The sequence below is a fragment of the Crinia signifera genome, chromosome 2, assembly GCF_055691185.1.
Source record: "Crinia signifera chromosome 2, ASM5569118v1, whole genome shotgun sequence".
Classification (NCBI taxonomy): domain Eukaryota; kingdom Metazoa; phylum Chordata; class Amphibia; order Anura; family Myobatrachidae; genus Crinia; species Crinia signifera.
In genome coordinates this window covers 194,128,268-194,155,820 of record NC_139218.1, presented here as the reverse complement: position 1 = coordinate 194,155,820, position 27,553 = coordinate 194,128,268, and the positions used below count along the sequence as shown (strand labels likewise).

The following is a 27,553-nucleotide window of genomic DNA, read 5'->3' as shown; positions in this document are numbered from 1 at the left end:
CAAATCGCACCATATCGCAAATTTTCCCCACGAATTCGCATTTTATTAAATATGCGGATTACAAGGGAAAAATGTGCGGCGATATGGTGCTATTTTAAAAATTGCGAAAAACTCTCATTCTATTAAATGTCACCCTAGATCCCCTTCAGTTTTGTTTACAGGATGTGATGTTCAGTGAGGGCGGAAGTTGTTAGATGCCCTCACAACGTTTTTTATTTTATCTGTAATTCATGTAGGTGTAGGTTTATTTTGTTTTATTTTATCTGCATTGTACCCTCACACTCTTTGGCCACAGATTTATATTCCCCCTCCAGGTATACGTGGACCCAGGGCATGATGGGAAAATTGTCAAAACTGAAGGGGATCTAGACACTACCATACTATAACACCTTTACTGACAATTGATTTCACACGGTGCCATATCGCTGGCAATATGGTCGCTGGTCAATATATAACACCGTGTGTACACAGCTTTAGACATACACTGCTACTGTATATGTGGTATTGCATGTGTGTGTGCGTAGATTTGCCTTTTCAATCAAAAAATGTGTGTGTGCGTAGTGTACACGATACAAAAACAGGGACCGTAACACCCCCACCTCATTAATTGAACGGATACAACCCCCCTCCCAATCACTGCGCATCAGTACTAGATTGTGATTGGCGGTGATATTTGTCTGTTATTACAACGCACCAATCGCTGTTGTTAAAGTCTGACGGCACACCCAGTCTATTTCCCCGTGTTCCGTGTCATTCACCAATAACAACTCAGATACTGTGGTTGCTATCTTCGTATTGGACAACAGCTCGGGAGGCGTAACGAGACCTCCGTATATAATCAAAGGACAAAGCCGCCGCGCATTTCACATACTAGCCGCCATTTTGACGAGCCGATCAACGTTCACGGATATCTGCGTAGAATGTCTCGTGATAGATTTAGGAACCGTGGCGGCATGGGTGGAATGGGTGGTATGGGCGGCGGAGGCGGAATGGGTATGAATATTTACCGGCGGGGCAGCGGTGGCGGAGGCGGCGGTCGAGGAATGGGCGGAATGTCTAACTATCGCGGTCAGGGGGGTTACATGGACTCGAATCGCGGGCCAGGCGGCCATCAGCACCAGCAGCACAGACCGCAACAGCAGCAGCAGCACAAACCGCAACAGCAGCAGTCTAAACCGCAACAGCAGCAGCCCGCAACACCGAAGCCACAACAGCAACCCGCATCGGAGCCCCAGGCCACGGCCCAGGAGCCGGCGAAGCCCGCTCAGACCCCGCAGCCCCCGGCCTCCAAAACTCCCGCCCCTCAGACACCGGCCGCCACACCGCTAGCCAAACCGGCCCAGTCCCCTCAGCAAAAGCCCGGAAACACGCCCCAGCAGTCGCCTGGGCCTCAGAAGGCGGTTACCCCGAACCAGGCCCAGAAGCAGGCACCGAAAGTCCTGTCCCCGCCCAGCCAGCCCCCCGCTCCGCAGAAGCCGATGCAGACTCAGCCGCTGCCTCAGAAGCCAATGCAGCCTCAGAAGCCAATGCAGAATCAGCAGCCTCAGAAGCCGGTGCAGCCTCAGAAGCCGGTTCAGAATCAGCAGCCTCAGAAGCCGGTTCAGAATCAGCAGCCTCAGAAGCCGGTGCAGAATCAGCAGCCTCAGAAGCCGGTGCAGAATCAGCAGCCTCAGAAGCCGGTGCAGGCTCAGCAGCCGCCGCCTCAGAAGCCGGTGCAGGCTCAGCCGCCAGCACAACAGCAGGCGCCCCCCCAGCAGCATCCCCCCCAACAGCAGCCTCCCCAGCAGCGACAGCGGCCTGGACCCAACCCACAACCCGGACAGAAGAGGCCCCACCAATCTCGGTTCCATTCCCAGCCTCCGCCGCAGCCTGAGCCCCCTCGCGAGACCGCCGCTGTGCACATGGAAGAGGAGGAGGAGGGCGGCTGGAATGATGTGAGTAGTCGGGGCCCGGGCGTTCTATGTGTGTGTCCCCTCCCCGGTGTAACCCTGTATGTACAGTACGTGTCCCCTCTCTTTAGTATGTCCGTGAAGCCCCGCGCAGTGCGTGGCGGCGCTGGTAGGGGAACACCCGTGTAACGGCACGCTTTGTGGCTGCCACCAGACACGCTGCCGGGTTTCATCTTGTTTCCTGCTGCAGCCTGAAGGAAAGGTATAAAATGGCTGCCGGGGCTGTGGCTTTCTTTGTCAGAGCTCCATTTTGGTTATGGCGCCCCTCCCCCCATGTGTGTCGCAGAGAACCCCGCCCCCTGGGCGTCCCAGCAGCTCGCCTCACCCGTCTCACTGGAGTTACTGTAAGGGGGAGTAGTTGTATGTAGCCTCTGCGTATGTGTTGCTTGTTGTCACTGTTATTTACATTCCTTTTTAACCGTGAATATCTTTTCAACAGGGTGTAAGGGCAACTCTGTCCCTCCTGAAAAGGCCTGGCGAGAAGACCTACACACAGCGCTGCAGACTATTTGTTGGAAATCTTCCCACAGATATCACTGATGAAGAGTTTACGAAACTGTTTTCAAAATATGGAGCTCCTGGTGAAGTGTTCATCAACAAAAGCAAAGGATTTGGTTTTATTAAACTGGTGAGTTTTAGATTGTACTTTACACATAATGCCCAACAGTAACTTAGAAATTTGGAACTTGATAGCATAAAATTGGTCAGTCTAGTCTGCCTTTATTTACCCTGTGCTGTGTTCTCACAATGTTTCTCCACCCCTTAAGCTGGCTTTACACCTGCACGACCTGATAGTATGCAGGTTGTGTGAGCGGACAAGCACATACTATCTGCTTAGAATCACAATGAAAGATGACACAACATGTGACTTGTGATATTCTGTCACTTCAGATAGAATGAGCACAAACCTAATTGATTTGGCTCTAAAATGTTCTTAAAATGCTATGGTAGTATATGAGTATTTTAAGCTGTAGGTTACAGGTAGATTTTATGGCTTCATTACTTAAATACAGTATATGCTGTCACAGGTGTTTAATGGATGTATGTGTGTGTTTTTTTTTATTATTATTATTCCTTTGTGGTTGATTCAATTCACAGTGCTGTAATTAGTGCCTGCAGTGAGCTCTGCTGGTTGCCAAACTAGTGGATTTCTGCTTGCTGAATTCTGACGACAAACTCAGCGCTGTATGTTTTTGCCCTAGTGCATTGTCTGCAGCACTTTGTTTGCGAGAACCGGACTTAACACCTGTGAGCACTGGTGTTCTCTTATAGAACAGTATGGTAGCCATCAATGGCAATAGTGGAACTGGACATGGGTGGTGGCATACTATGCAATGGATAACCATTGATGGTTTTACCTATTGATGGCCATCCACTTTTTTTCTTTGATTGGCCTGTGGGCCAATCAACCTTGGTGGGTATGGCTTTATGGGAGTTGGTGGCAGGCCTATATTCAGTCCTGTCACCTTGGGGATGAAAAGAAACATACACTATTCGGTTATGCTTGCTATTGATGGAGGGAAACCCTCTGGTTCTTCCCCAATGATGGCACAACTTATAAATTGGCCATAAGCCATTGATTAGGTGTCTCTGATGGTCGATAGCCATCCCTACATAATTGTGTGGATTTGGATAGCTTCGGGAGCTCCCTCCTGATGCTATTCGGTGCTGTGGTTTCATCGACCCCTTTGGTATATTCTAAATGGGCCATTCATTCCTGTGTTGGGTAACATTTGCTAGCATGAGAAGTTTAGCTGTTTAAATGCTGTATAATACAATAAAACTAATGCCACTTTCACATTGCAAATGACGGGTTGCACCTGGGATTTGGGTAAGGGTCTGTCCCCGCAGCGACCTGGCATTTGTGGTGTTTAGCTGCTCACAGCGACCCTGCTTATTGCTGGGGCACTTAGGGGACCACGGTTACACATTCACATTGCCCAGCAACCCAGGTCTGACCCGGGAATAACACTACTTTTATTCAAGGTCTGTTTGCTGAACCTGAAATATTGAAAATGGCCTTTTCACTCTGCGCCAACCCGGGCTGTTTGCGCTGGGAAATTGGCAATAGAAGCTTAGTTGAATTTGTCAGTCAATATGGGTTAATTACTTTTCTTTGTACAAAAAGAGGCATTACAATTATATTCAGTGTGCTACTCTGCCTGTACACATTAGCCACTTACGCTAGTACGGCCCATGCTGTTTTTCCTTCCACCTACATGGAATGTGACTGGAAACCTGAATGTGCCATTCTAATATTCAGTGTTTGCACTAATTTGGGTACTTGTTTCCTAGAACGGCGCCCACTAAGCAATTTGTTTAATGGGCTATTCTGCTTGGGGGCATCGCATGGGCCGTTTTAGTGCCATGCAATGTGATTTTCCTATGTAATTTATTCACTGCTCTCAGCCCTGGGCTATCGCATCTGCCGCAAAATCCCCCCCACTATCCACGCCACCCTGAAGAGTTGCGGTGGAACGTGTCCTACAACTTTGTCATTACACCACTATCCATGTCGGCGTGGAGTTGATTTTATATAGTGTGCTGAGCGCAGCAAGCCACAGAGTCCTGCGAGGGGAAGTGGAATACATGTAAAGTAATCCGCGGGCTCGGTGGCTCGCCACACTTTATAAAATAAACTCCACGCCGACGTGGATAGTGGGGGAATAAAAAGGTCGGATGACGCTTTCCACTGCCACTCGCGGGGCTCGCTGCTTTCGCCAGGCTTCGGGCTGGCGTGGATAGTGAGGGGGGGGGGGGTGCGTTAAACCTATTTTTGGGACATACAATCATATTGGGTACTTGTGACTTATCTGGGCGCCTAATTTTCTCCATCGCACCTAAAAATCGCATCGCATACAATCAGATTGCATGCGATGAGATTTCAATATGTGAAGGCACCCAGATGCCTGTTTCATATGTGAAATGGCCCCCCAGACCCCATTTTTAATTGTATACCCACCCTGATGGCTAAATGCCCCCCATTGTAAAGCCACCCCACTATCAACGCCAACCCGAAGCGTGGCGAGCGCAGCGGTACGCATCCTCCGACCTTTTCATACCCCCACTATCCACGTCGGTTTGGAGTTGATTTTATATAGTGTGGCGAGCCACCGAGCCCGAAGTGTGGCGAGGGGACGCGGATACCTGTGAAGCCTGCGAGGGGACCCGTATAGCTGTGAAGGTATCCACGTCCCCTCGCCACGCTTCGGGCTCGCTGCGCTCGCCACACTATATAGTAAACTCCACGCCGACGTGGATAGTGGGGGTATGAAAAGGTCAGAGGACGCGTACCGCTGCGCTCGCCACGCTTCGAGTTGGCGTTGATAGTGGGGTGGCTTTAACAATGGGGGTCATTTAGCCATCAGGGTGGGTATACAATTAAAAATGGGGTCTGGGGGGCCATTTCACATTTGAAACAGGCATCTGGGTGCCTGTACATATTAAAATCGCATGCAATACAATAGCATACAATGCAACGCGATTTTCTCTTCAAGGGAAATCGTGTCAAATCGCATGCTTAGGGTACTGGCATACAATTTCAACATCGGGCGCCCAGATAAGTCACAAGTACCGTATATTGTATAGCACACCCTATAAAATCGCATGCGATTTTGCGGGACATGCGATGCGATATAGTGGGGTACAATGAACATAGAAAAAATTACATAAAAAAATCTCACCGCATGCCGCTATTATAGCTTTGCGATGCGATTTCACTATGGTGCCACACGTAGGAAAAGAAACAAGTACACAAATTTGGGTACTCTATACCTAGCATGGTGCCCATCGCGATCAATGTTAAATTTCTCAATTGACACTATTTTACTGTTCAATGCCTCAATTGACCCGATTTTTCCATAGGAAACAATGTTAAATGACCCACAGAGGCCAAATAGGCACCCTAAAGTGTGAAATGGCCCCCACAATTGTTAACGCCACCCCACGATCAACGTGAACCCGAAGTGTGGCGAGCGGCGGTACGCGTCCTACGACCTTTTCATACCCCCACTATCCACGTCGGCGTGGAGTTGAGAATAGAATAGTGTGGCGAGCCCCGCGAGGGGACGCGGATACCTGTGAAGGGACGCGTTTACCTGTGAAGGTATCCGCGTCCCCTCGCGGGGCTCGCCACACTATTCTATTCTCAACTCCACGCCGACGTGGATAGTGGGGGTATGAAAAGGTCGTAGGACGCGTACCGCTGCGCTCGCCACGCTTCGGGTTCACGTTGATCGTGGGGTGGCGTTAACAATTGTGGGGGCCATTTCACACTTCAGGGTGGCTATTTAGCCTCTGTGGGCCATTTAACATGGTTTCCTATGGAAAAATCGGGTCCATTGAGGCATTGAACAGTAAAATAGTGTCAATTGAGAAATTTAACATTGATCCCTATGGGAAATCGCGGGCATCGCGTCGCACCCGATTTTTAGTGCATTCAATGGCCGCTATGCCCGTGATTTTTTTACCTGCGATGCCCACGATCAAAATCGTGGGCGCCATGCTAGGTAAAGAGTACCCAAATTTGTTTGCCCAGTGGCTCCACTGGTGGTGCCACTAGTTGGCTAGTGTGTACAGGGGCATTAAAGTGCTAATCTAAATTCTAACTGTTAACATTTTTTGCATTCACAAATATTAAAAAGTTAGTATGACATCTGTACTCCATGCTTTGCAACTAGTTCTGAACACTTTAGTATTTTTCATTAGTCTGTAATGAGTACTTCATACACTAAAATCTGATGCTAAGCTTCTGAAGCTTAATTGTTCTAAACATTTATTTCTAGTATCGTCAGTAAAAACCATCTGATTTTGTTTGATTCACTCTGTCCAGGAAACAAGAGCACTGGCTGAAATAGCAAAGGCAGAGCTTGATGACTTCCCCATGAGAGGCAGGCAACTCAGAGTACGTTTTGCTACCCACTCGGCTGCACTTTCTGTGCGCAACTTGTCTCAGTTTGTGTCAAATGAACTTTTAGAAGAAGCTTTCAGTCAATTTGGACCAGTTGAAAGAGCTGTGGTTATTGTTGATGATCGTGGAAGGTCGACAGGGAAAGGAATAGTAGAGTTTGCCGCAAAGCCAGCTGCCAGAAAAGCATATGACAGATGTAATGATGGTGTGCTCCTGTTGACAACGTAAGTTTTGCAAGTCTCCAGTCTATTAATGTGCTGGAATATTTTAGGTGTTGCTAGTGTGGTGGTCTTTGCAGACATTTCTTGTAAAAAAATATTATATTTTTTTGAACTTTGCTGATTTCTAGGACACCAATGCCTGTTATTGTGGAGCCTCTGGAGCAGTTTGATGATGAGGATGGACTGCCAGATAAACTTGCTCAGAAGAATCACATGTATCAAAAGTAAGCATTCTATTTTACATAGTCTCTCATACAGCAATCCCCCTAGTACCAGAAAGTGCATTGTCTGACATTCTTTACCAGAGTGGTGTTGCTGTTATGTCATTTGCTATTTGTCAAGACTTTTTTCCTTTTTTTTTTTTTAAATGTTTTCCCTCCCCCTTTTCTTAATAGGGAAAGGGAGATTCCTCCTCGGTTTGCCCAGCATGGTTCCTTTGAGTTTGAATATTCCCAAAGATGGAAGTCTTTAGATGTAATGGAAAAACAACAAAGGCAGCAAGTTGAGAAAAACATGAAAGAAGCAAAGGAGAAGCTTGAAAGTGAGATGGAAGATGCTTTCCATGAACACCAAGCTAATTTGTTGCGTCAAGGTTGGTAATTGGTCATATACTGTTCTCCCTGCCATTATTGGAAGTTTTATTTGGGTGAAAGAACTTGACTTGAATAAATGGATTAGTCTGTTTTTAATCTGCATTCATGGACAAGTCAGTTTTTTCCTTTTGAGCTACATATGGAGGTAGCTCTATACTGCTGGGATGGTCATGCTTTTGTAACATGGTTATGTACGGGTTGATGTAATTTTATGGAATTCTTCAACCTTGGTAGGGCTGTAAAATTGTGATCTTTAATTGTTTACTTGTTTGTTACCAGTTATTTACATAGTGCACACATGTTCTGCAGCATATTCACATCAGTCCTTTACCCAGTGGAGCCTATGATCTATATTACGATTCCAAATGCACACAATCATTGTAGGGCCAATTTTTTTATGTGAGCAAATTAAGATACAAGTATATTTTTGGCTTGTGGGAAGGAACCAGAGACTATACTAACTCCCCACAGGGCCATGGTGGGAATTGACCTCATGATCTCAGTGCTGTGAGGCAGTAATGCTAACCGTACAGCCTTTGTCTCACACATGCACTGAATCCTTTCATTTCAAATGGGTTTATTTTATTTGCTTTAGACTTAATGAGGCGCCAGGAGGAGCTCCGACGTATGGAAGAAATGCATAACCAAGAGATGCAGAAGCGTAAGGAAATGCAGTTGAGGTAAGTCAGAACAGTGGGTACAGCCTGGTGATGAGAGCCTGTCGAAAGATATGCCCCATATACTAGGCGACAGGGACTACTGCTGGTGTTCCTGCTAGGCTGTTTTAGCGGGGTGCTGCGCCCTGCCCGATCATTTTTTTTTTTTCATGTCGGCGGCTCAGGTACGTCCTTTTTGTGACGTTGGCGGGTCAGGACCGCCCACAACTGTGGCGTCGGTTGGCCCGGTCCGTCCGCACCACTGCCCCTGTACAGCGGCGCCCCGCCTGCATTCCTAGAAGGAACACTACACTGGGTTTGGTGATCTAGCCAAATTGACCTGCATGTTAAGACATCAATTGTTGGTGACACGCAGGAGCTCGCTTTAATGGTATTTTGTTTACACAATGGCCCTTATGAGTGGTATTTTACGATCTTGTCTCGTGTGTATGGGGCTTAACAGTTTTTGTTCCCCCAACAATCATTGCAACATTTTCTTCTTGAGGGAACCTTATAAATCACTGAATACTAGTTAAGCTGCTATGCTTTTTATTAACAGACAAGAGGAGGAACGACGCAGGCGAGAAGAAGAGATTATGCTACGACAGCGTGAAATGGAAGAGCAGATGATGCGCCAAAGAGAAGAGGGTTATCGTATGAGCTACATTGATCCTGTAAGATATTATCCCACACACTATTAGCACATTATTATACAGGTTTCTCAGTGCAAATAATGAGTTGTAGAGATGCAAAAGATTTGGTTTATTGTAACCAGGGGTGAGTTGCAGTTGAAAGATATGAACTATTAAAGGTGGCCATACATCTACAGATCGCTTGTCAGATTGGGCTGGTTGGAATAAAAACCTGGTAATATCTGAATGACCGTTTTTGGCAGTTTTCCGGCATTTCAAAGCAAATTGTCAACTGTCATTTGCTCTCATCCATTACCAGGATTTTGTTCCAACCAGCCCAATATGACAACCTATCTGTAGATGTATGGCCACCTTAGAGTGAGAAGAGATGCAGGTGCGGAATACGGGAGCTGTAATTAAAGTGTAAAGGTGCCCATAAACTGAGCCAGATTTATCTGACCACAAATCTGACTATTTTTCCCTTGAAATTCTGCTGCCTCTCCCCTGGGAGGCTTTATCTGACTTTTGCTTTTGATGTACCTTCTTTCACATGCAATCTGCATGCGATTTGATCGCATGTACCTGATTTTGATGGGCGCCCGGCAAAATGCAGCTATGTGGTCTCCGTAGCTGCTAAGGGGGTATGGGCAGCAGATGGTGGTGGGGGCGGGCAGCGGACCTTGCAAGAAGCGGCGTCTGGTAACTACGGTAGCAACATTTGCCGGGAGTTGGGATGGGATGCCGAATTTTGAAGTGACTGGCCGGATGTTCATTGGCTGAGAATTCTCTCAGCCAATCAGATGGAAGGTATCTGATTGGCTGAGAGAATTCTCTCAGCCAATGAACATCCGGCCAGTCACTTCAAAATTCGGCATGTCGCTGCCGTAGTTACCAGCCGCGTCTTGGAAGGTCCGCTGCAGCCGACTGCCATTAGCAGCCGCTTGCCCCACTGCCCGCCCCCACCGTGTATGGGCACCTTAAGAGTAGTGCTTTTGAGAACGGGTGTTAGAGGGTCTTGCTCCGTGGAGCTTATTTTTATGTGAGGAGAAGACAGATAATTAGCAAGAAGGCCTGAAGGCAAAAAGGAGCATGGCAGGGATGTAAAAAAATGTGAGGCATCAGGTAGGGGGAGTGACCTCAGTACTAGGTACTGAAGTTATGTGTTGAAGTGAAAGGTTGACATGTTTCCTGTTTTTGGTGCCAGTCTCTAATAAAACACTTTAAATTTCCAGAGAGAACGTGACATACGCATGGGAACAAATTCAATGTCCATGGGAGGTAAAAAACATTTCAGTTTGGTTTATCTAACAAATACTTGAAAACCTGTTCTTAATCTAGGTTCTTGTGCTTTTTAGACCCTTATGGCACCGCGACACAGAAGTATCAATCCCTTGGGTCAACTGGTATGGGGTATGAGGGCAGCCCAGGCGTCACCCAGGCAGCAATTGCCACCTCTCTGATGGCAAGTGACATGGTAATGTATCAGTTTGTGACTTGATAGTGGCATTAACAGAATGGCAGTTTGTGGTCCTACTGGTCCCATCTGCTTTGGAAAATAAATATACTGCAAGTTTTTTGTTTTTTTGGACTTTATGCAGGCATCTTTCTGATAAGGGAAACCTTTTAATAATTTGTTCAGGCTCATAAATTCAAAGCACCCGCTGTCAATCATGGTGTTGCTTTGTGGGAGGCAATCTTTTATATGGCAGTGAAGTTCAGGTTTTGAAGCATCTTTCTAATAGTGCTGTAAATTGTGATATTGATCTTGTGGTTATATACACAAAACATAAAGGTTTTGTTAAATCAAATCAGTTCTATCTGGTATTGGCATGCTTGCTGAGCAGTTGTATTCTCACCTGTAATACACCTAAACTGAGTCTGCTTGGAAAGCACAGACCTGTATACAGTCATGTCAGGGTCCACATTCTCAGTATGGGCTACATGTTGCCTGTATACTATCTTAATGAGCATTGTACACGGAGTTATGAAATACATATAAATGGTTATAGTCCACTATTTACCATTTTGGTTTTAAAGATCTATACAAGATTTCTTGGTATCAGTCCATTGTGGCACATGCACCCCCTGCTTAGCCATCTGTTGGATTCAGTGTCAGGTGGAGCTGTGTATTTGTTTCTCTGATCAGATGCTCATTAGCAGCGACAGTCATGGGTTTTTCTGTTTTTTTTTATTCTTCTCTGCCGTAGGTCCTGGGAAAAATGTTCTGGAGATTGTGCGCTCAGTGAAGCTTCTCAGGCTTGTTTCGCTGCTTTCTGCAGCTAAACCCAGAGTGGTCAAGCGCATTACCCTTTTAATGGGTGTTTGCTTAGAGAAACAATTGATTGGCTCCAGCAGATACCCATCAGTATAGACGCCCAGTAGGGGGGCAGTGCGCCATAATTGAATCAGCACCATGGAACTTGTGCTGTGTGCTACTATTATGCCAGGATTAAACTGGTCACAATATTGTTGTCTTCGTTCCTTATAGTTGCATCAAGCATGTAATGAAGCTCGATCTAAAAACTTATGCATGGGTCTTCAAACTGTGGCCCTCCAGATGTTGTGAAACTACAAATACCAGCATGCCTTGCAAGTTTTAACACTCCCTTATAGCAAAACTGTCGCAAGGCATGCAGGGATTTGTAGTTTCACAACATCTGGAGGGCCACAGTTTGAAGACCCATGGCTTATAGATTATTCACTGATGTGTATGTAAAGTTTCACATAAGATAAAATAAATTGTATTTGGTATGCAATAATTAAGCATTTTTAAGAGGACTGCAATGTAAATTTCTATCTTGTATAGAATTTTTGGCAATTTAAATATTATCTGGTCTGAAACTTTTAACATACGTTTGTGAATGTTAGGTCCTATGGCGACTTCATTATTTTCAGTGATGCTGTACAACATTGTTTTGCATTTTGAGCTTAGTCTTAAATATGTGGTTCTTTTCTAGAGTGCCTGAACTGCTGCATATCTGTCTTGCAGCAAACATTCTGCTTTATTCTGGCAGACTTGGTTTAGATGAATGTAAATGGGGAACAAATCTGATCCTCCATATTGCTTGTCCTTTCGTAACAAGTAGCTATAAGTTTTAGCTGTAAATATGGTTTTATAATAGGTTTAGGTTATTCAAATTATTAGCTTTACAATTTGAGAGATGTTCTAGGTTATTGCCGGACGGTGACATCAACTGATCATTGCACCTTTTTAGAGTTTTTATAGAAATCTACTGATTGATTTCCAAACTTGACAATTTTCCTGCATTTCTTACATATACAACAGGAAGTTACTGTTGATCCTTGGGTTTGTTACCATGAAATCTTCAGTTGCCTACACAGGCATAATTCACTGCAAAATGTGAATTACTTGCACCTAATGTGTTTAATAGAAAACAAATTGTAGTGCATGGGGTTTTCAGCATACTGCCCTCCAGCTGCTTTGGAACTACACATCCCTGCAAGTTCTAGTTTAGCAGGCCCTGATGGGGCTGGACAACATTTTGTACAATCGAAGAGCCATATTTAAAGTTTAGGAATCAGAACATTGTAGGTGGCCAAAATATATGAACTTTGGAAGACTGCTGCACATGGCTTTGCAATGGTCACGAGATTCTGCCACCTAAAGCTGGCCATACACTTGTGCGACGTCTCCCCTCAGAAGTTGCATGCTATCCCCCTTGAGCTACCCAGGACTTTCAGAGGTGGTAGGATCATATGCTGTGATATCACATATCACATGCAATCCAACATCTATTCTGCAGCTTGTGCGGTTCTGATGTGATGCACCCTGGACTTATGTCAAGCACATGCAATTCATATGCTTTTCATGTGATTTTTCACTGCAATCGCATAAAGTGACCATATTGCATGTGAATCCTCCTAGTGTATGGTCACCAGGCATCAAGGAAATGCTAGCAACATCCCCTGATTGGGTGGCATGATCAGTCAATAGTTCACTAGTGAACTGCTGGGCGCAGGCATTGCTAGCGATTGTAGTGAGTACATACTGGATGGCTTAGAATTTGTGGTAACAAATGGTGGTCATCTGCAAATTTGTGTCAAATAGAAGTGTACCTGGCATTTGGTCATATCTGCGCTGGAGCACGTAAATGCTAGAGCCAGATTCGAGCTAATGTCGAGTGTTAACTGTAGCATGGTCAAAGAGCTGCATATTAAATCTGACACTCGTAACAGTGGAAAGGACACTGCCTCATGACACACTCCCATCAGACCAACAATCCAACTAGTTGCTTGGATGGAATAAAAAATATGGTACTGAATGGGAGCACGGGACAATTAGAAATGTGTTCACAAACCCAGGAAAATGGACAAAAAACATGCAGTCAAATTGTTTAAATCAAACCGGTTCAACTACAGTACTGTCTGAGGGGACAGTTTTTGTGCTTTTCCAGATTTTAGGAGAATTTCTGAAGTAAATATTACATTTGCTCCTATCAGTACCATATTTTTATTCCATCCAAGCAACTAGTTGGATGGTTGTAGGAAAGTTGGTCTGAGTGGCCAGCATTAGTCTTGTGGATGTACCCTGCATTTAGATGCTGGACTACTCCCAAACGATCCACATAGTGATAGATGCTATACACAGCATCTATTCACCCAGTGTTGAGTGCTAAACAGCTCGTCCCACCCATGTGTATCTGGCCCACAGTTGGGGACTGCTTAGAGCAGACGGATTCAAAAGGCAGGATACATCTTAAGATTTTAATCGGAAACTGTTTAGCAGGAACTCTGTAGTGACAGTGCGGTCAGTGGTGTAGTTTGGGCTGCCAGCAGAGCTAGGTTTCGCTTGTAACATGCTGATAGGTTCACCTACTCTTGTAGCTTCTTCAATGACTGGCAACTGTGGTAACTGGTTTGGCCACCAATTCCAAATCTGCTTTTAAAAGGCTATTAAACATACTCCATAATAAACACATCCTGTATATTTTTCTACATGCAGTGGGAAAGCCATCCTGCATGGTCTACTTTAGACAAAGCTAGTTAGGAGTAAACTAGAGCAGACTACAAAATTGACCAGGCTGATATTAGTAGTCATGGTAACTGGAACTTGTCAAGCCTATCTCAAAGCGGGTAGTGCTCAGATGTGAAGTTCCATTGCAGTTTGTGGACCATATATTGAATACCTCAGTATTAGTAGAGCAATATGCATACTGTCTGTTCACTTCCTACTATACTGTCCCCGGGGAACATTGACCTAAAGTGGGTAGGTCATTTCATTTCTGTTTAATTTTTTTTTTTTTTTTTTTTTTAGAATCCGGTTAAGTCAGGTTGATTATTTAATGAGGGGGGCTCTGTGTATACTCGTGATAACCAATGTTTCACCATTCTATATTTAGTATACTAAGTAAGTGTTTGACACTTACAGAACCTGTTTTGGCCTTACAGGATAAGTATTCACACTGAATACAGAGCCATGTGTGTGTGTTTTTAGATGAACTACTATTTAGGGCCATGCATTAGCTGCCAGGTTATATGCATTACCATTGTGTTTACAGGGCCATGAACTTGTTAGGTTGCATCTGTTCATGTAGGGTCATAATGCATAATCGGTGTACTGCTGATAAACTGCTAGGTCTGTATACCTGAAGTATTTCTAAAGTCATGAAGTAAAACTAAGAATGTATAGTTTTAACTCCTCAATATCTTAGCAAACTTACCTAGTGGATTTTTTTTTTTTTTTAACCTGTGCTTTCTTGAGCCCAGGGGGAACATCTGTTCTCTGAAACAGCTGTCCTTATCAATTGTGGGAGCATATCTCATGGCATGTGATACTTAACTAATTTGCAAATTACCCTTTTTTCCTTTCTATGTTCCTGGTACCTGTGGATCGACTCACTGGTGATTGTATCGACGAAACCTTGACTGCGGGACCCTTCTAAATATATATACTATACACACACGGACAACTTCTTCTATAATGAACTCCATTTGTTTTCAATAGCGTAATGATCGGTTTACCCAGGGCAATGCAGGGACCCCCAATGCACAGGCTACCAGAGGGATTGGGACTGTGCCTGCTGCTGGAAGTTATGGGAGGGGGGGAGAAGAATATGAAGGGCCAAACAAGAAACCCAGGTTCTAGAGGTTTCCCTACAAACTAATTTTGTTTAAATTTTTTTTTTAATTGTTGCATTTTAGTGAGATGGCATTTTTTTTGGATGCTCGGTTACTTGACCCAGTATTTGTGAAGCCAGTTGGTATATATGCAGCTTTAATTTGTGGCATCATTTCCCCTCATTTGCTATATGGTAGTATGTTGAATTCCCCTAGTTTTTTGTATATATATTTTTAAACTGTGCTTGTAGCCTACTGGATGCTACACAATGCTCTTGACAATGCTATTTTTTGGATTAGACCTCAGATTGCAAAAAACCCACTTTGGCTAGCTTGACAAACACACAGCATGACTTGCCTTGCTTCAATGATGTCACCCAGAGACTGTTAATCCAGATAGGCAGCTCAACACCAAATCTTTGGTGTAGAATAAGATTATAGTCTCTTGGCTGTATCTGGGTTGCATCCCCAAGGCTTCGTGGTTAGATCTAATATCACACTAATCTTTGTTTGGGTATTGTGACTTGAGCAAAAGCTCCATGAAAATTGTCCTTGTAATCCGTTGTATTAAACTTGTAAATTAAAAAAAATCGAAAAACTTACTGTGTTGGGATGGGGTTACGTTATTGCCGCCATTCATGGTTTTAAAGAATTGATGGTACTTTGGTGGGGTTTTTTATAAGGTGATTTAGACTGACATGGTTTAAAGTCATGTATGCACTGTTTTACCAGAAATTTGTTCATTTAAATCTTGGAGATTAAAGTGAACCACTCAAGAACAGAGGTTGTTTACTTGTAAGCTTTACTAGAGGTTACCAGTGGTGACTTTTATTTACAGGAATGGCTGTTCAGTCTGTTGACTGTAAAGCAACATAGCATATTAAATTTGTGGCAGGTCTTTAACTCTGTCAAGTGCTCCATAGCTGTTTTGATTACTGCCAGTGGTAAGCCCTGAGGGTGCACTTGTGGTTTTCTTGCACCTGAGGGCTCAAGAAAAATATTCTTGCCCCCTTAGGCTGCAGACAGGCTCTGTGCTCAACCCTGGACTTCTCTATGCCTTACCACATGTATAACTTTGGAGGGTTATAATTGAATAGCTCTGGTCGCTTAACCCTGCCGCTGTAAGCATTGTAGCTGATTAAATATGCTAACAAAGCACACATTTTAGGTATTTACCCTTTTCTGTGATTTTCTATTGCCAATACATGATGGCAACAAATGTTTTGTGGGTCATTATTTTTTTTTTTTTATAGAAAAGCAGAGCCCCTAAAAAACTATCAGCAATACTGTCCATTACAAGCAAATAAGCTTGTAATAGGCAATACTCCCCATGTATCCTTGTCTTGCAGTCTTCAATGCTTATGACCGTCTAAAACTTAAAGCCTGACTGCTTACTTCAATTTTGAGTGTCTCAGGAAAATTCTTTTTTGGTATGGCATTCCCAGTGTAAATCCAAATATAGCGCCCAGTACACAAGGTATTTGGGGAGGGAGAGAAAGAATTTATAAGGTAGATTCATGCTGGTAATCACAATTCCAATTTAAAGTATAACTTGTTTTCTGCAAGCATTTTAATGCTGTTCAGGGTTGCACAATAATTTCCAGTGTTCTGTCCTGTGCTTCTATAGGTATTCGTACTTTAAAATCTAATGGGGCCTACACATGGGGCAATGTGCTGCAGAGCGTTCCTAGATTGCTACGCACATAGCGATGTGCTGCTGATCTGTCAGGGCCCATGTTCCACAGTGCGGGCACTGGCCCTGATATTGGCGGATTATCCAGCATGCTGGATATTGCCGGGTGATTGGTCCGCGCATGGTCATGCATCGTTATCACTATGGCCTCTACACACAGCGATGCAGAGCCATTTTTTGAGTGATCTAGTTAAAGTAATATTGTTGAGAAAATAGCATGACATGGCTACATGTATAGGCCCCATTAAGTTATATTTAAGCAGAGTACAAGGTGCAAAACATCCATTTCCTATGGAGACTGGCTGTGTCTACTTAATGGTGCGGTATTTTGTGGAAACTGCTGGTCTTGCGCATTATTTCTGTGCCTTTTGCAACTCAAGTGATTTAGTGCCCTTTTGGTAACTAATAACTAAGCAAAAGTGCAGGCTATCTACTTTTTCACCACTTTATTTATTTTTTTTTTGGTATCCCCTCCATACTGGTTTGAAGCATTTAGTGTGCATATTTTTAAATCAAGACCCTTCATGCACTGTAAAACATTGATTGATACAGGTTGAGTATCCCGTATCCGAATATACGTTATGCGAATTATTCCGAAAACATACATTCCAGAAAGTGAACAAAACGTTTTTTTTTTTTTTTTTGCTAAAAGCTTTAAGGGGACATCAGTACCAGCACTACTGAGGACATGATATGTAACTGGCACTATATATGTACAAGAAAGTGATTGCTTGGCATTTAAATTCAGTGCCTGAGATTGTACACAAACGTTTCATGTTTTGAAACCTTGTTTTTTGTATATATTTGTGTTTATTTCATGTGTTTGATGTACATGTACAACATTAAATGCAAGATACCTCAAGATAAATCATTGAAATACGGAATAATCTGTTATCCAAAATGCTCGGGACCAGGAGAACTTTGGATAAGGGATACTCAACCTGTACTATGTGCTGCTCTACTGGACATTGGGAGACACTAGCTGGTGTTTTCTTCAAGGTTAATCATGTCTCTTTAAATTTCAGTGTCTTGGAAAATGTGTATACTTCAGCAATGATGTCCCAGGAGTAGGCAATTTATCAAACCCAGTGCCCCCTGTAGCCTTAAACCATTCTGGTATGATGTAGGTTTGCCCTTCTGCTCCAAGGGAGGTTTCTGTCCTCCCTGAGCTCGCCTTACATTGTGTTTTAGTGTACAATCATATATATGTAAACACTGTACCTATGCAACTTAATATAGTTGAGTAGTTTATGCAAATGGAAGTGTTGTATTCCATAGAATTTTAGTCAATCTAAAAGGAAAGTAAATGGGTGAACCAGCAATTTGGGTAAACTTCGTCTTAAAATGTGGACCACACTTTAAGGCAGGACCAAGCTTTCCATTTACATAGGAGTTACTCCAGTTCTTTGGAGCACATGTTTCATTGAGCTCACATGAAGTAGCACCCACTTGTCACTTGTATGCATAGTGACTTTTAAAAACACAACTGAATCAACTGCTTTGTTAAATAAACTCCACAGTATTAAGTGTTTGCAAACTTCCTTTCAGAATTTTGAAAAAAAGCAGTCATTGGCTTGGTGAAATGCACAAGGAAAGCCTTTTAGATTCATCACAAGCTTTCAGAATGTTGCTATTAGTTTTGTGGAATTATTGTGCCATACCCCTCTAGCCATAAAATTGAGATGAACTTTTTTAAATCTGTTCTGAGCCCCTATATATTCTTATTGATAAGTTATTTTATTTTTAAATATACTGTGATTGATCCTGCTTTTCCATATAGCTAAACGCCATCTTATTTTAAAAGCATGAAGTCATTTCAAGAGCAATCCTGATTTTTTGGAAAGTATGGCATTCAATTTATCAAGAAAAAACAGCCTTTACAAAAACTTTGGCTGGCAATTTATCATTGCAATGCCCTGTTAGAGCCTAGGTTTAGAATGTACCTGCTGTAAAAGCAGTAATTTTGCAAAGGAGATTTAACATCAACCCTTCGAGACAACTAATTCCTTATTACAGTCTTAATCTTCATCGTGGCAGATGTAAATGAATCGGAAGTGATTGTTGGCAGCCAGTCATGGGAATATGCTCACTTTATTTTTACTGGAGTTTTAGCCACTTCAATTGCACTTTACAATCTTAGTGGCCGTCTGTAGCAAGCAATTCTGCAGTGCATAACTTTGAGGAACATAGTGCTACCAATGGACTGTAGGATCCCGGATGTAGTAGTCCCGCTTCAAGATGCTCAGTGCTGACGGCGTTCAGGTAGGTACATAAGAAATCCTCTACGTTGGTGACATATTGTGTAACTGCTATTCTGACATACCACTTCTGTTGATTGAAATACAATGCAGCGCTTAAGTTTTGTTTGCGGCACGACAGAAAGAATGCTTATTTGCTTATAGTGCTTCATTGCCACTGTAATGCACCATATATAAAATATTAGAAGCGGGCCTTCTAATTGTTCTGAAAGTTATGTTTTTGGTTTTTTTAAATCATCGTCTGTGTTGGGTGGGAGCTCAGGTTTTCATGTAACAGTACTAAAACATAGGCTTTGTAAATCAGTACTTGCTGAGCTTTCCAGGTGAAAGTCTAGATTCTAATGTCTTCTAAGCTAGAAGACAACTGAAAATTTGTAAGTCTTCAAAGGTGTAAATCTAAGCAGACATGCTCTGTGGTGAAAGATCTCCAATGTATATTTCGTCAATCCAAAGTGCATAAAATCTCACTCAACTTGTTGGCGGTAGTTAGGTTCATAAGAAGTATCCTTTGTATCTGCTTTTTGTAGTGTACAACCTGTTTCATGTGAATGGTTAGGTTTGCTACTTGTGTTACTCTAAAGCAGGCATGTCCAACCTGCGGCCCTCCAGATGTGCTAAAACTACACATCCCAGCATGCCTTGCCACAATTTGGCTATTAGGGAATGCTAGAATGATGGCAATGCATGCTGGGATGTGTAGTTTTAGAACATCTGCAGGGCCGCAGGTTGGACATGCCTGCTCTAAAGTGATCTGTCCTATGTCTCTGCAAACACTTCTAGCAGCTTTCTTTTCTTGAGCAGAATATCTGTAAACACAATTGATAACCTTGCAAATGTCCTAAAAAATAACTTTAGTAAACCATTTTCTAGCTAATGTCCTAATTAGTCTTGGATCTTGCTGCAATTCTATTCTAAAAGACTTCAAGAACTTTCACGGTTCTTTATGTCACTCTTAGGATCATGGGTAAATCTGTGCAGAGTCTGCATAAGCATTTGTGATGTGGCTTAGATCGAAGACCATTGTTCACATTGCTTTTTAATTTAGAACACTACATCTATGTTTATAGATATATGTATCTTTCTGCTCCAGTGTAGCTTACAGTGTGTATTCTGTGCCACATGTGTGCACATACACACTGATCCAAAATGTATCCTCCTGACAAATTCAATTAGAGAAAAACAAGTATCCCATTACAGATGTGTCCTCGGACATCTTAGCTCAACAAGCCTTGCTGCGTGAGTTGCTTGATAGCGAGTAAGCAGCCAAGTCATGCACAACTCTACTACATTTGTGCACTCAAAATGCATTTGGGTTAATACAGAGCGACTAGGACGCATTGTACTGATTAATTTGATACTTGTGTATTGTGACATTTTGCATATAGAACAGAACTTTTTAGGGGAAAAAGCTGCTGCTACTTTGTATAAAGAATCCTACTCGCGTTGAGTTGCAATTAAAACCTCCCAACAGTAAAGCTGTTAGATGACAATGCAAAAGATGGTATGTCATCCATCATTTCCATTGAATTGCATGGAACTCTGTAAAATCACTCAATGTGTATGCACACTATTTTGTCAAACTATGGTCAGTGGCCCTACCCAGGAGTGTAGCGGACATTGACCAGGTCCCTTAGATTGAGTGTCATGTACAGACTACAATATATCCCCCACTGACCTGTGAGCGAGCATAATTGCATAATATAGTGCATACACACTGAACGATATGCATAAAAAGGTAATGACCGGTTGTCGTACATATAAAAAAAACTGCAGGTCACATCTGTATATAGCACCAGCATATTCCATTGTGCTATATAACGGTCTAGGACAAAGTGAAATAATTTTTGTTAAATAACCAGTTTGAATTATTTGCAGAGCTATAGCACAGTGTGGGAGCTATTCAGTTCCAGCACCCAGCCCTGTGTCTGCACATTATGTGGTTTCTACTCAATCCTGGACAGCATTGTGTCAAGCCATTGAATAGATCCTGGGTACTTAGCCTGGGAGCTAAATTAACACAACAGAACTGAATTACCCCCAAAGATTGTTTCGGCTGATGTCCTCCGCATTACATTTATGACTTAGGCAATTGGTTTTTTTCTGTACACTTATCCCAAAGTTTCATATAACCTCTTTCTGACAACCGAAAAAATTTTCTTGTCTGAATGTGACCAACCTATTGAACAATTGTGTAATTGAAGTGAATTATTGGTAGACTGTTGCAGTTTCGTTGTACAAAATCAAACCTTGTTATAAATTGGCCTCCATTCTTCTAGAGATCTGTGTAGGACTGTACTGTAGCCAACAGTAAAATACAAAACTGAAAATATTCATAAACTCATCCAAGTGGGTTTAAAAAAAAAATAAAAATTGTACGTAATTATTAGTTTGCTGGACTTTCAGGTCAAAATTTGTGCATAATATATGTAGGATGGATGTGTTTTTATCAAACATAGGTTTATTCTTGTAAATATGGTGAAGCCTGAACTGGCTACACCACAAGTCTTTAATAATTCAAGTGGTCTGTCCATTGGCCTGACTTCTAGTCATGGGCACAGTATCTTGGTCTGCTTGACTTCACAAACTATTTGACTTCAATAACACTGTAGAAAACGCCCGATCTTACTTACCCTTCTTCCTACAAAGCTTTTTGGAAGTTAAGGAATTACTTATGGTCATGGCCACTGCTTGGTTTATTGTCCAGTAAATGCAAAGGCTTTAAGCCATGGTTCTATGTAGGACTATTTAACCTATCATTTTGTTAATGTGTGCTGTTCTAAAGCAATGAGTGGTGAACTTCCTAAGCTGTCACCACCACACAAATACCTTTCTTTAAATTATCGAAAAACTGATGTAATGTGGGACTGGGTTTGAAGAAATTTATTGTGCTTTAGTAATGTGCTTTTACGTGGTCACTGTACATGACTGGCAGTGTCTAGTTCTGCCATGTGATCTCCGTATTCACCATGATATTCCTAGGAACAGTTGTGACCAGTTTCTGTGGCTTGTACGCACTGTTGCTGTACAGTAGAAACAAATGGTCATGCAGTATGTACACATGAATAAGATGGTAAAGCGCTGCATTGTGTTTGAATGGTTTGTTATTGTCATTAAAAACATCAGAAGTGTGGTGTCAGAATACAAATGCTTCTATAAAGGTGCAGTTTTTGATTTGTCTCTTTACAATGAGTCTATACATTAATTGTGACATCTCTTACAGGTGTTAAACATTTTAGGCCATACCTGTAACGGTTTTAATGAACTGCATATTTAAGCAACTTGTGAATAAGGAATGTAATGGGGTAAAACAGCTTTGGCAGTTCAGGCAGGCAGCTGTATCCTGTGAACTTGTGGCAATGCTAGCATTCTATTTGGAATACTTAGCCAATTTATTTACCTTGAAACCGATTTTAAATCTTAATCTATACTAAGGTTTATTAGTTTTTGCTTTCCCCTAATCTAAATATGCATTTAGTGCACCATAGACTGAATTGCAGCAGCATCTGTCTACAACAGAGCTATATATCAATCAGGATTGGATTTAAAGGCCTGACTCTTAGCGCCAAATGATAAATTTAGTGGCATTGTGAAGTAATTAAACATGCTTTGTAGATCCATTTCAGTAACTAATGGAGTCCTAAATATAGATGCTGCTTTAGTCATTAAAATCTGTCCACTTGAAGAGATTTGGGAGCCTTTTTGGAAGAGCCACTAAAGTCATATAAAGTTTCACCACCATAGAATTAAATGAACTTAAACCTAACTTTCTAGACCCTAATGTTTTGTACTTACCTTTAGGTATGGGATCTGGATACTGGCTGACTTCAACTGCTAATTCTTTGACTTAAGGTATGTTATGTTTAATGGGCACATAATGTTTTTTTAACTAAACTTGTGTAGTTTGATTATCCATAGAGAAACAAAGTATAGTGTTTGGGTATAACTTAAATTGAATGTGTTCTGCTCAATTGGGGTTGTTGTCCCAAATAAAACACCAATGTGGAGGTTTATTCAAGTGTACATGTGAATTAAGTGAATACCTTACAATCTTTTTGCAGGATTAATGAAAATGTCATCCAGTTTGGGCTGCACCACTTCAACAAAGTGAAAATAATGAGGTATGCTAGACAAGTATCTATGAAAGACCAGTCTATTTAGCTTTGTAACCATTCTGGAGTAAATGTAAAATGAAAACTGCTGATTTAAACTGCTATAATTGGATGGATTTGTGACAACCTGTATAACTATGTAAATCTATCTTTTACAGGAGCAATCGGCAACGTTTTGGATGGATTATTTTAATAAAATATTTTAAAAAGTAGTCTTGTATTTTGATATTGAAATATGAATGGTTGAAACTGCTTTAATTGAAGACCTATGGATATAAATTTGACGAGAGGGTGTGTCAATTGTGCCAGGTGTTGGGCATCTTGTGTACCAACAAAGCAATTCAGTAGTAGTTTTTAGGCACACATTAGTATTACAGCTAATCCTGTCAACTTCTTGTTAGGTGCCTAAAATAAGGCTCACACTTTCTCACACCCCTGGAGGCTGCGCCTGATCAGAGAAACAATTGAATTGCTCTGCCCATTCATTTTGACACTAATGCAGAATATACACCTACAGATTTATCGGCTGGGAACAAAAATCTGGCAATGTATGGGAGCATGAGACTCAACCATTTGCTCAAAATGCTGGAAAACAATAGTAATTCAGATAAATTGGTTAAAGTAGTTTTTTCTGTTTTAATGTGATAAATCAAATGTTTTAAAAAAAATTTTTTTTTAGCCATTTTCCATTGTTTGGGAGCAATTGATCAATTTATTTGCTTCCATACACTTTTTGTACTCAGCAAACAGATTAGACATAAATCTGTAGTTGTGTACCCATCTTAATAAGGGGGTCCATGTAAAATCAGATTCACCCCCATAGTTCATGATATATGGGATTATTTAAATATATATTTTATGCATACCTTTTTATGTTTAGGCTTCACTTTATAATTGAAGCAGTTTAGGTCTATTGACCTGGTTTGCAATCCAGAAATTAATAAACTCATTTATCTATAGCAGGGGTCCTCAATCTATTTTGCTCTGGGACCCCATCAGACAAAAATAATTACAGGACCCCAGCAAGCTACTGCAGAAGGTCATCACATGACATGTGTAGTCAGCAGACGGCACATACATGGCAGCATTGTGGATGCAATAAATTATGTGAGATATCTAATAGACAATACAACAGACTTTTCAGACTCCTTGAATCACTGACTGAGATTAGAAAAGTCATCAGCCTGATGGCCAACAACATATAGTCGCAACACCATTAAGAGAAGGTTGGGACCCACTTTGGGGTCAGGACTTAGTTTGAGAACTGCTGATCTATAGGTTTGGTTGGAGTATTGGCCTTATCTGCCACCATGTACTTAATACTACAAAACATGCTTTTATTGTGTGGCTTTAAAATATATAAATGTTATACCTTGTATATGAATTATGATGATTTAATGGCTTTCCTCCTCTTAAATCGGCTCAGTCCCTCCACAACTGCAGGGATACAATTAAATTAGTACTTGGTAAATGCGTGTAGCCCAATTGTTCAGTCCTCAGGACCCCCAAACGGGCACATTTTCTAGGTTACTTATTATTCATTGACCCATTTTAAAAGATCCACAGGTGGAGCTAAATATTTCACCAGTGGATACCTGGAAAATGTACACTGTTGGGGGGTCCTGAGGTTGAGAATTGCTGCTGTAGACATTGTTGCATATGCCAATATTATAATGAAACTTATCAAATTACATTTATGTCTATTTTTGTTAACCTGTGCAGTCATATGTGTTTTAAGAGCACATACATGGCTGTAGTAATGGTCATACATAAGGCCATTTTTGCCTATTTTTTTCTGAGCTGGCTAGATTTTTTTATAAAAAAAAATAATTTCTTTGTGTACACCCCATGTGTCCATCTTTAGCGCAGATACTTATTTTTTTTTACTATTTAATAATTTGAGGGTATATATAATTTTTTTTTTTTTTATAAATCCCTGTTACGGCAGAAACAATAGAAACATTGTTAGTAAACATTTTATAGCGAGTAATCAGTTCAAATTTATATGTCCCATCCATAAAGTATAACATGGTTAACAAATTAAAGTCAAATAAGCCCCCACAAAAGTGGCATGGTTGTGATCAGTTTGAATAAATAATACCATGCTATGTAACTTAGAGCAACTATGTCTATGTTGTAGCTGAACAGCACATATCTATATCTGGAAACAAAAAAGGGTACTTGTGTAGTTTCACGGCGCCAGTATGGTGCTGTGCGTCTGAGTCCCTTTGCAGGGCCACGCTGCGGGCTCGGTGGCTCGCCACGCTATTTAAAATCAACTCCAAGCCAACATGGATAGTGGGGGTATGAACTATCCATGTTGGCATGGAGTTAAGTTACTTTTTTTTTTTTAACATAGTTTGTGTAGAACCCGGAAGTAGCACGGCACCATGAAACTACACAAGTACCAAAAAAAGTAAAAGATTTGAGGTGTAGTTGGCACACAAGAAGAGAGAATGCGGTGGTACAGAGCTATTTTGAGGAGGAATGATTACCATGGGATGTATAATGAAAAGTTATAATCATAAACACACGTATGATAAATGGCTTGACAATCACATATACTGGTTATAAAATAAAAATGATAAAATTTCACTGTCGGGATGGATGGTGGAGCCACCCAGCCTCAGGGCTTGGGTTATGGCACAGGTCTTCAACCTGGCCCTCCAGATGTTGTGGAACTACATGTCCCAGCATGCCCTGAGGTTTTTGTTTTTTTTGGGCATGCTCTTCTAGGAAAAAATGTGGCAATGCATGTTGGAACATGTAGTTTCACAACGTCTGGAAGGCCACAGGTTGAAGACCCATGTGTTATGGTCTAATTGGTATGTGCACTTTGCCGTGGCCAATGTTTACAGTTCCACTACTTGGGATGCAGTCAGCACACAACTATAGTTTGGCGCATGAAGGGAGAGTCCAGCCACCTATTCCAAATCTTTTTAAAACAAAGGACTGTTCACCCCCCCCCCCCCCCCCCGTACTTAGCAGTGCCCATTACCCAGGTATGTGGCAGGGTCCATTCGCCAAATGGGAAGTCAGTGGCAGGTCCTTGTGACAGATGGGAGCTAGTAGCGCAATGACTTCCCATCTGACGCAGGGACCATTCAGTGCTGCAGCTAAATAGGGATACGGTTGTATTGTTGAGACCGTTGGGTTGGATGCGGTCATTTGGTCTACTGCATTATGGTCGACAGTCATTAGGTCGAATCCATTAGGTCGACATGCTAAAAGGTCGACATGACTCTAGGTCGACATGGGAAAAGGTCGACATGATTCTAGTTCGAAAGGTCATTAGTTCGACAGGTCATTAGTTCGACAAGGTCATTAGTTCGACATTGTCTATGTCGACATTCACAAGGTCGACATGGAGTTTTTCACTGTTTTTTGAGCCAACATGTGCCGACAGGCGGTATTTCATGCCCTACCATCCACTAGGGCGTGGTGGGAGAATAAAATAATGTGCCGAGCGTAGCGAGGCACCGTGCCCGACGCATAGCGAGCGCAGCGAGCGATGCGAGGGGATGCAGTGCACTTTAAACTGTGTCCATGTCGACTGTGTTGACATTCAGGTAAAAAAAACAGTGAAAAACCCCATGTCGACCTTGTGAATGTCGACATAGACAATGTCGAACTAATGACCTGTCGAACTAATGACCTTTCGACCTAGAATCATGTCGACCTTTTCCCATGTCGACCTAGAATCATGTCGACCTTTTAGCATGTCGACCTAATGGATTCGACCTAATGACTTTCTACCATAATGCAATAGACCAAATGATCCCAACCCGTTGGGTTGACAGGTGGGAAGGTTGATCGGTTTTTACCCTGTAGTTTGAGCCGACCTGTGACGACAGGCTGTATTTCATGCACTACCATCCACTAGGGCATGGCGGGAGGAAAAAAATAGTGGGCTGAGTGCAGTGAGGCACTGTGCCCAAAGCCTAGCGAGCGATGCGTGGGGTTGCGGTTGACTTCCAACTGTGTCCATGTCAACATTCGGGTAAAAAAAAAACAGTACCAAAAACCATGTTGACCTTCCGACCTATCGACCTAGACACCTGTCTTTCAGCTGGGGGACCTTACCGCGCTAGCGCAGCAGGTGATTGCACCTCAAGGACTGTATGGCTGGCAACTGGAGGGCAGATAAGGAGACTGTGGCCCACTTAAATTGTTGTCCGCCAGTGTCTGCGGGAACAGACACTGGCATGCGTCTGTACTGCACAGCTTGGAGGTCACTAGCTACCATGGCATATATGGGACAGGCTATGGTCAAATAACACATTTTAATTGCCCATGAGTACCTGTGGTGGATGCCAGATTAGGTAGGGGTGCTGTACCTGTAGCCCAGTGGTAGCCAACCCTAGCCCTCGAGAGCTACCAACAGTTCACATTTTCCAGACAACCTAGCTGCTGCACTCATTAATCACTGACACAATCACTGACACATTTTAAAAG

At 42.4% G+C, this 27,553-nt stretch overlaps 1 protein-coding gene across 3 annotated transcripts; it reads left to right on the top strand.

Moving 5' to 3' along the window:
• Positions 1–855: 855 nt before the first annotated feature.
• On the top strand, positions 856–23,310 carry SFPQ (splicing factor proline and glutamine rich). 3 transcript variants are annotated; one of them, XM_083173482.1, is made up of 13 exons: positions 856–1,515; positions 1,615–1,934; positions 2,389–2,577; positions 6,781–7,082; positions 7,208–7,303; positions 7,475–7,671; positions 8,268–8,352; positions 8,888–9,002; positions 10,193–10,238; positions 10,316–10,434; positions 14,926–22,838; positions 23,048–23,107; positions 23,257–23,310. In XM_083173482.1, the coding sequence occupies exons 1-11, from the start codon at positions 921–923 to the stop codon at positions 15,064–15,066; spliced, it is 2,205 nt and encodes a 734-aa protein (XP_083029608.1). In that variant the 5' UTR covers positions 856–920; the 3' UTR covers positions 15,067–22,838; positions 23,048–23,107; positions 23,257–23,310. The 3 variants fall into 3 exon arrangements, with proteins under 3 accessions (XP_083029608.1, XP_083029609.1, XP_083029607.1); XM_083173483.1 differs by having other exon boundaries at positions 856–1,934; positions 22,788–22,838; XM_083173481.1 differs by having other exon boundaries at positions 856–1,934.
• The last annotated feature ends 4,243 nt before the right edge of the window (positions 23,311–27,553 follow it).

Excerpts from the sequence above, each read along its gene's own strand:
- SFPQ (XM_083173481.1), top strand. The coding sequence starts at position 921 with ATGTCTCGTGATAGATTTAGGAACCGTGGCGGCATGGGTGGAATGGGT. Across the intron at positions 1,935-2,388 it reads AGGAGGGCGGCTGGAATGAT|GGTGTAAGGGCAACTCTGTC; the intron begins GTGAGTAGTCGG and ends TCTTTTCAACAG. Across the intron at positions 7,304-7,474 it reads AAGAATCACATGTATCAAAA|GGAAAGGGAGATTCCTCCTC; the intron begins GTAAGCATTCTA and ends TTTTCTTAATAG.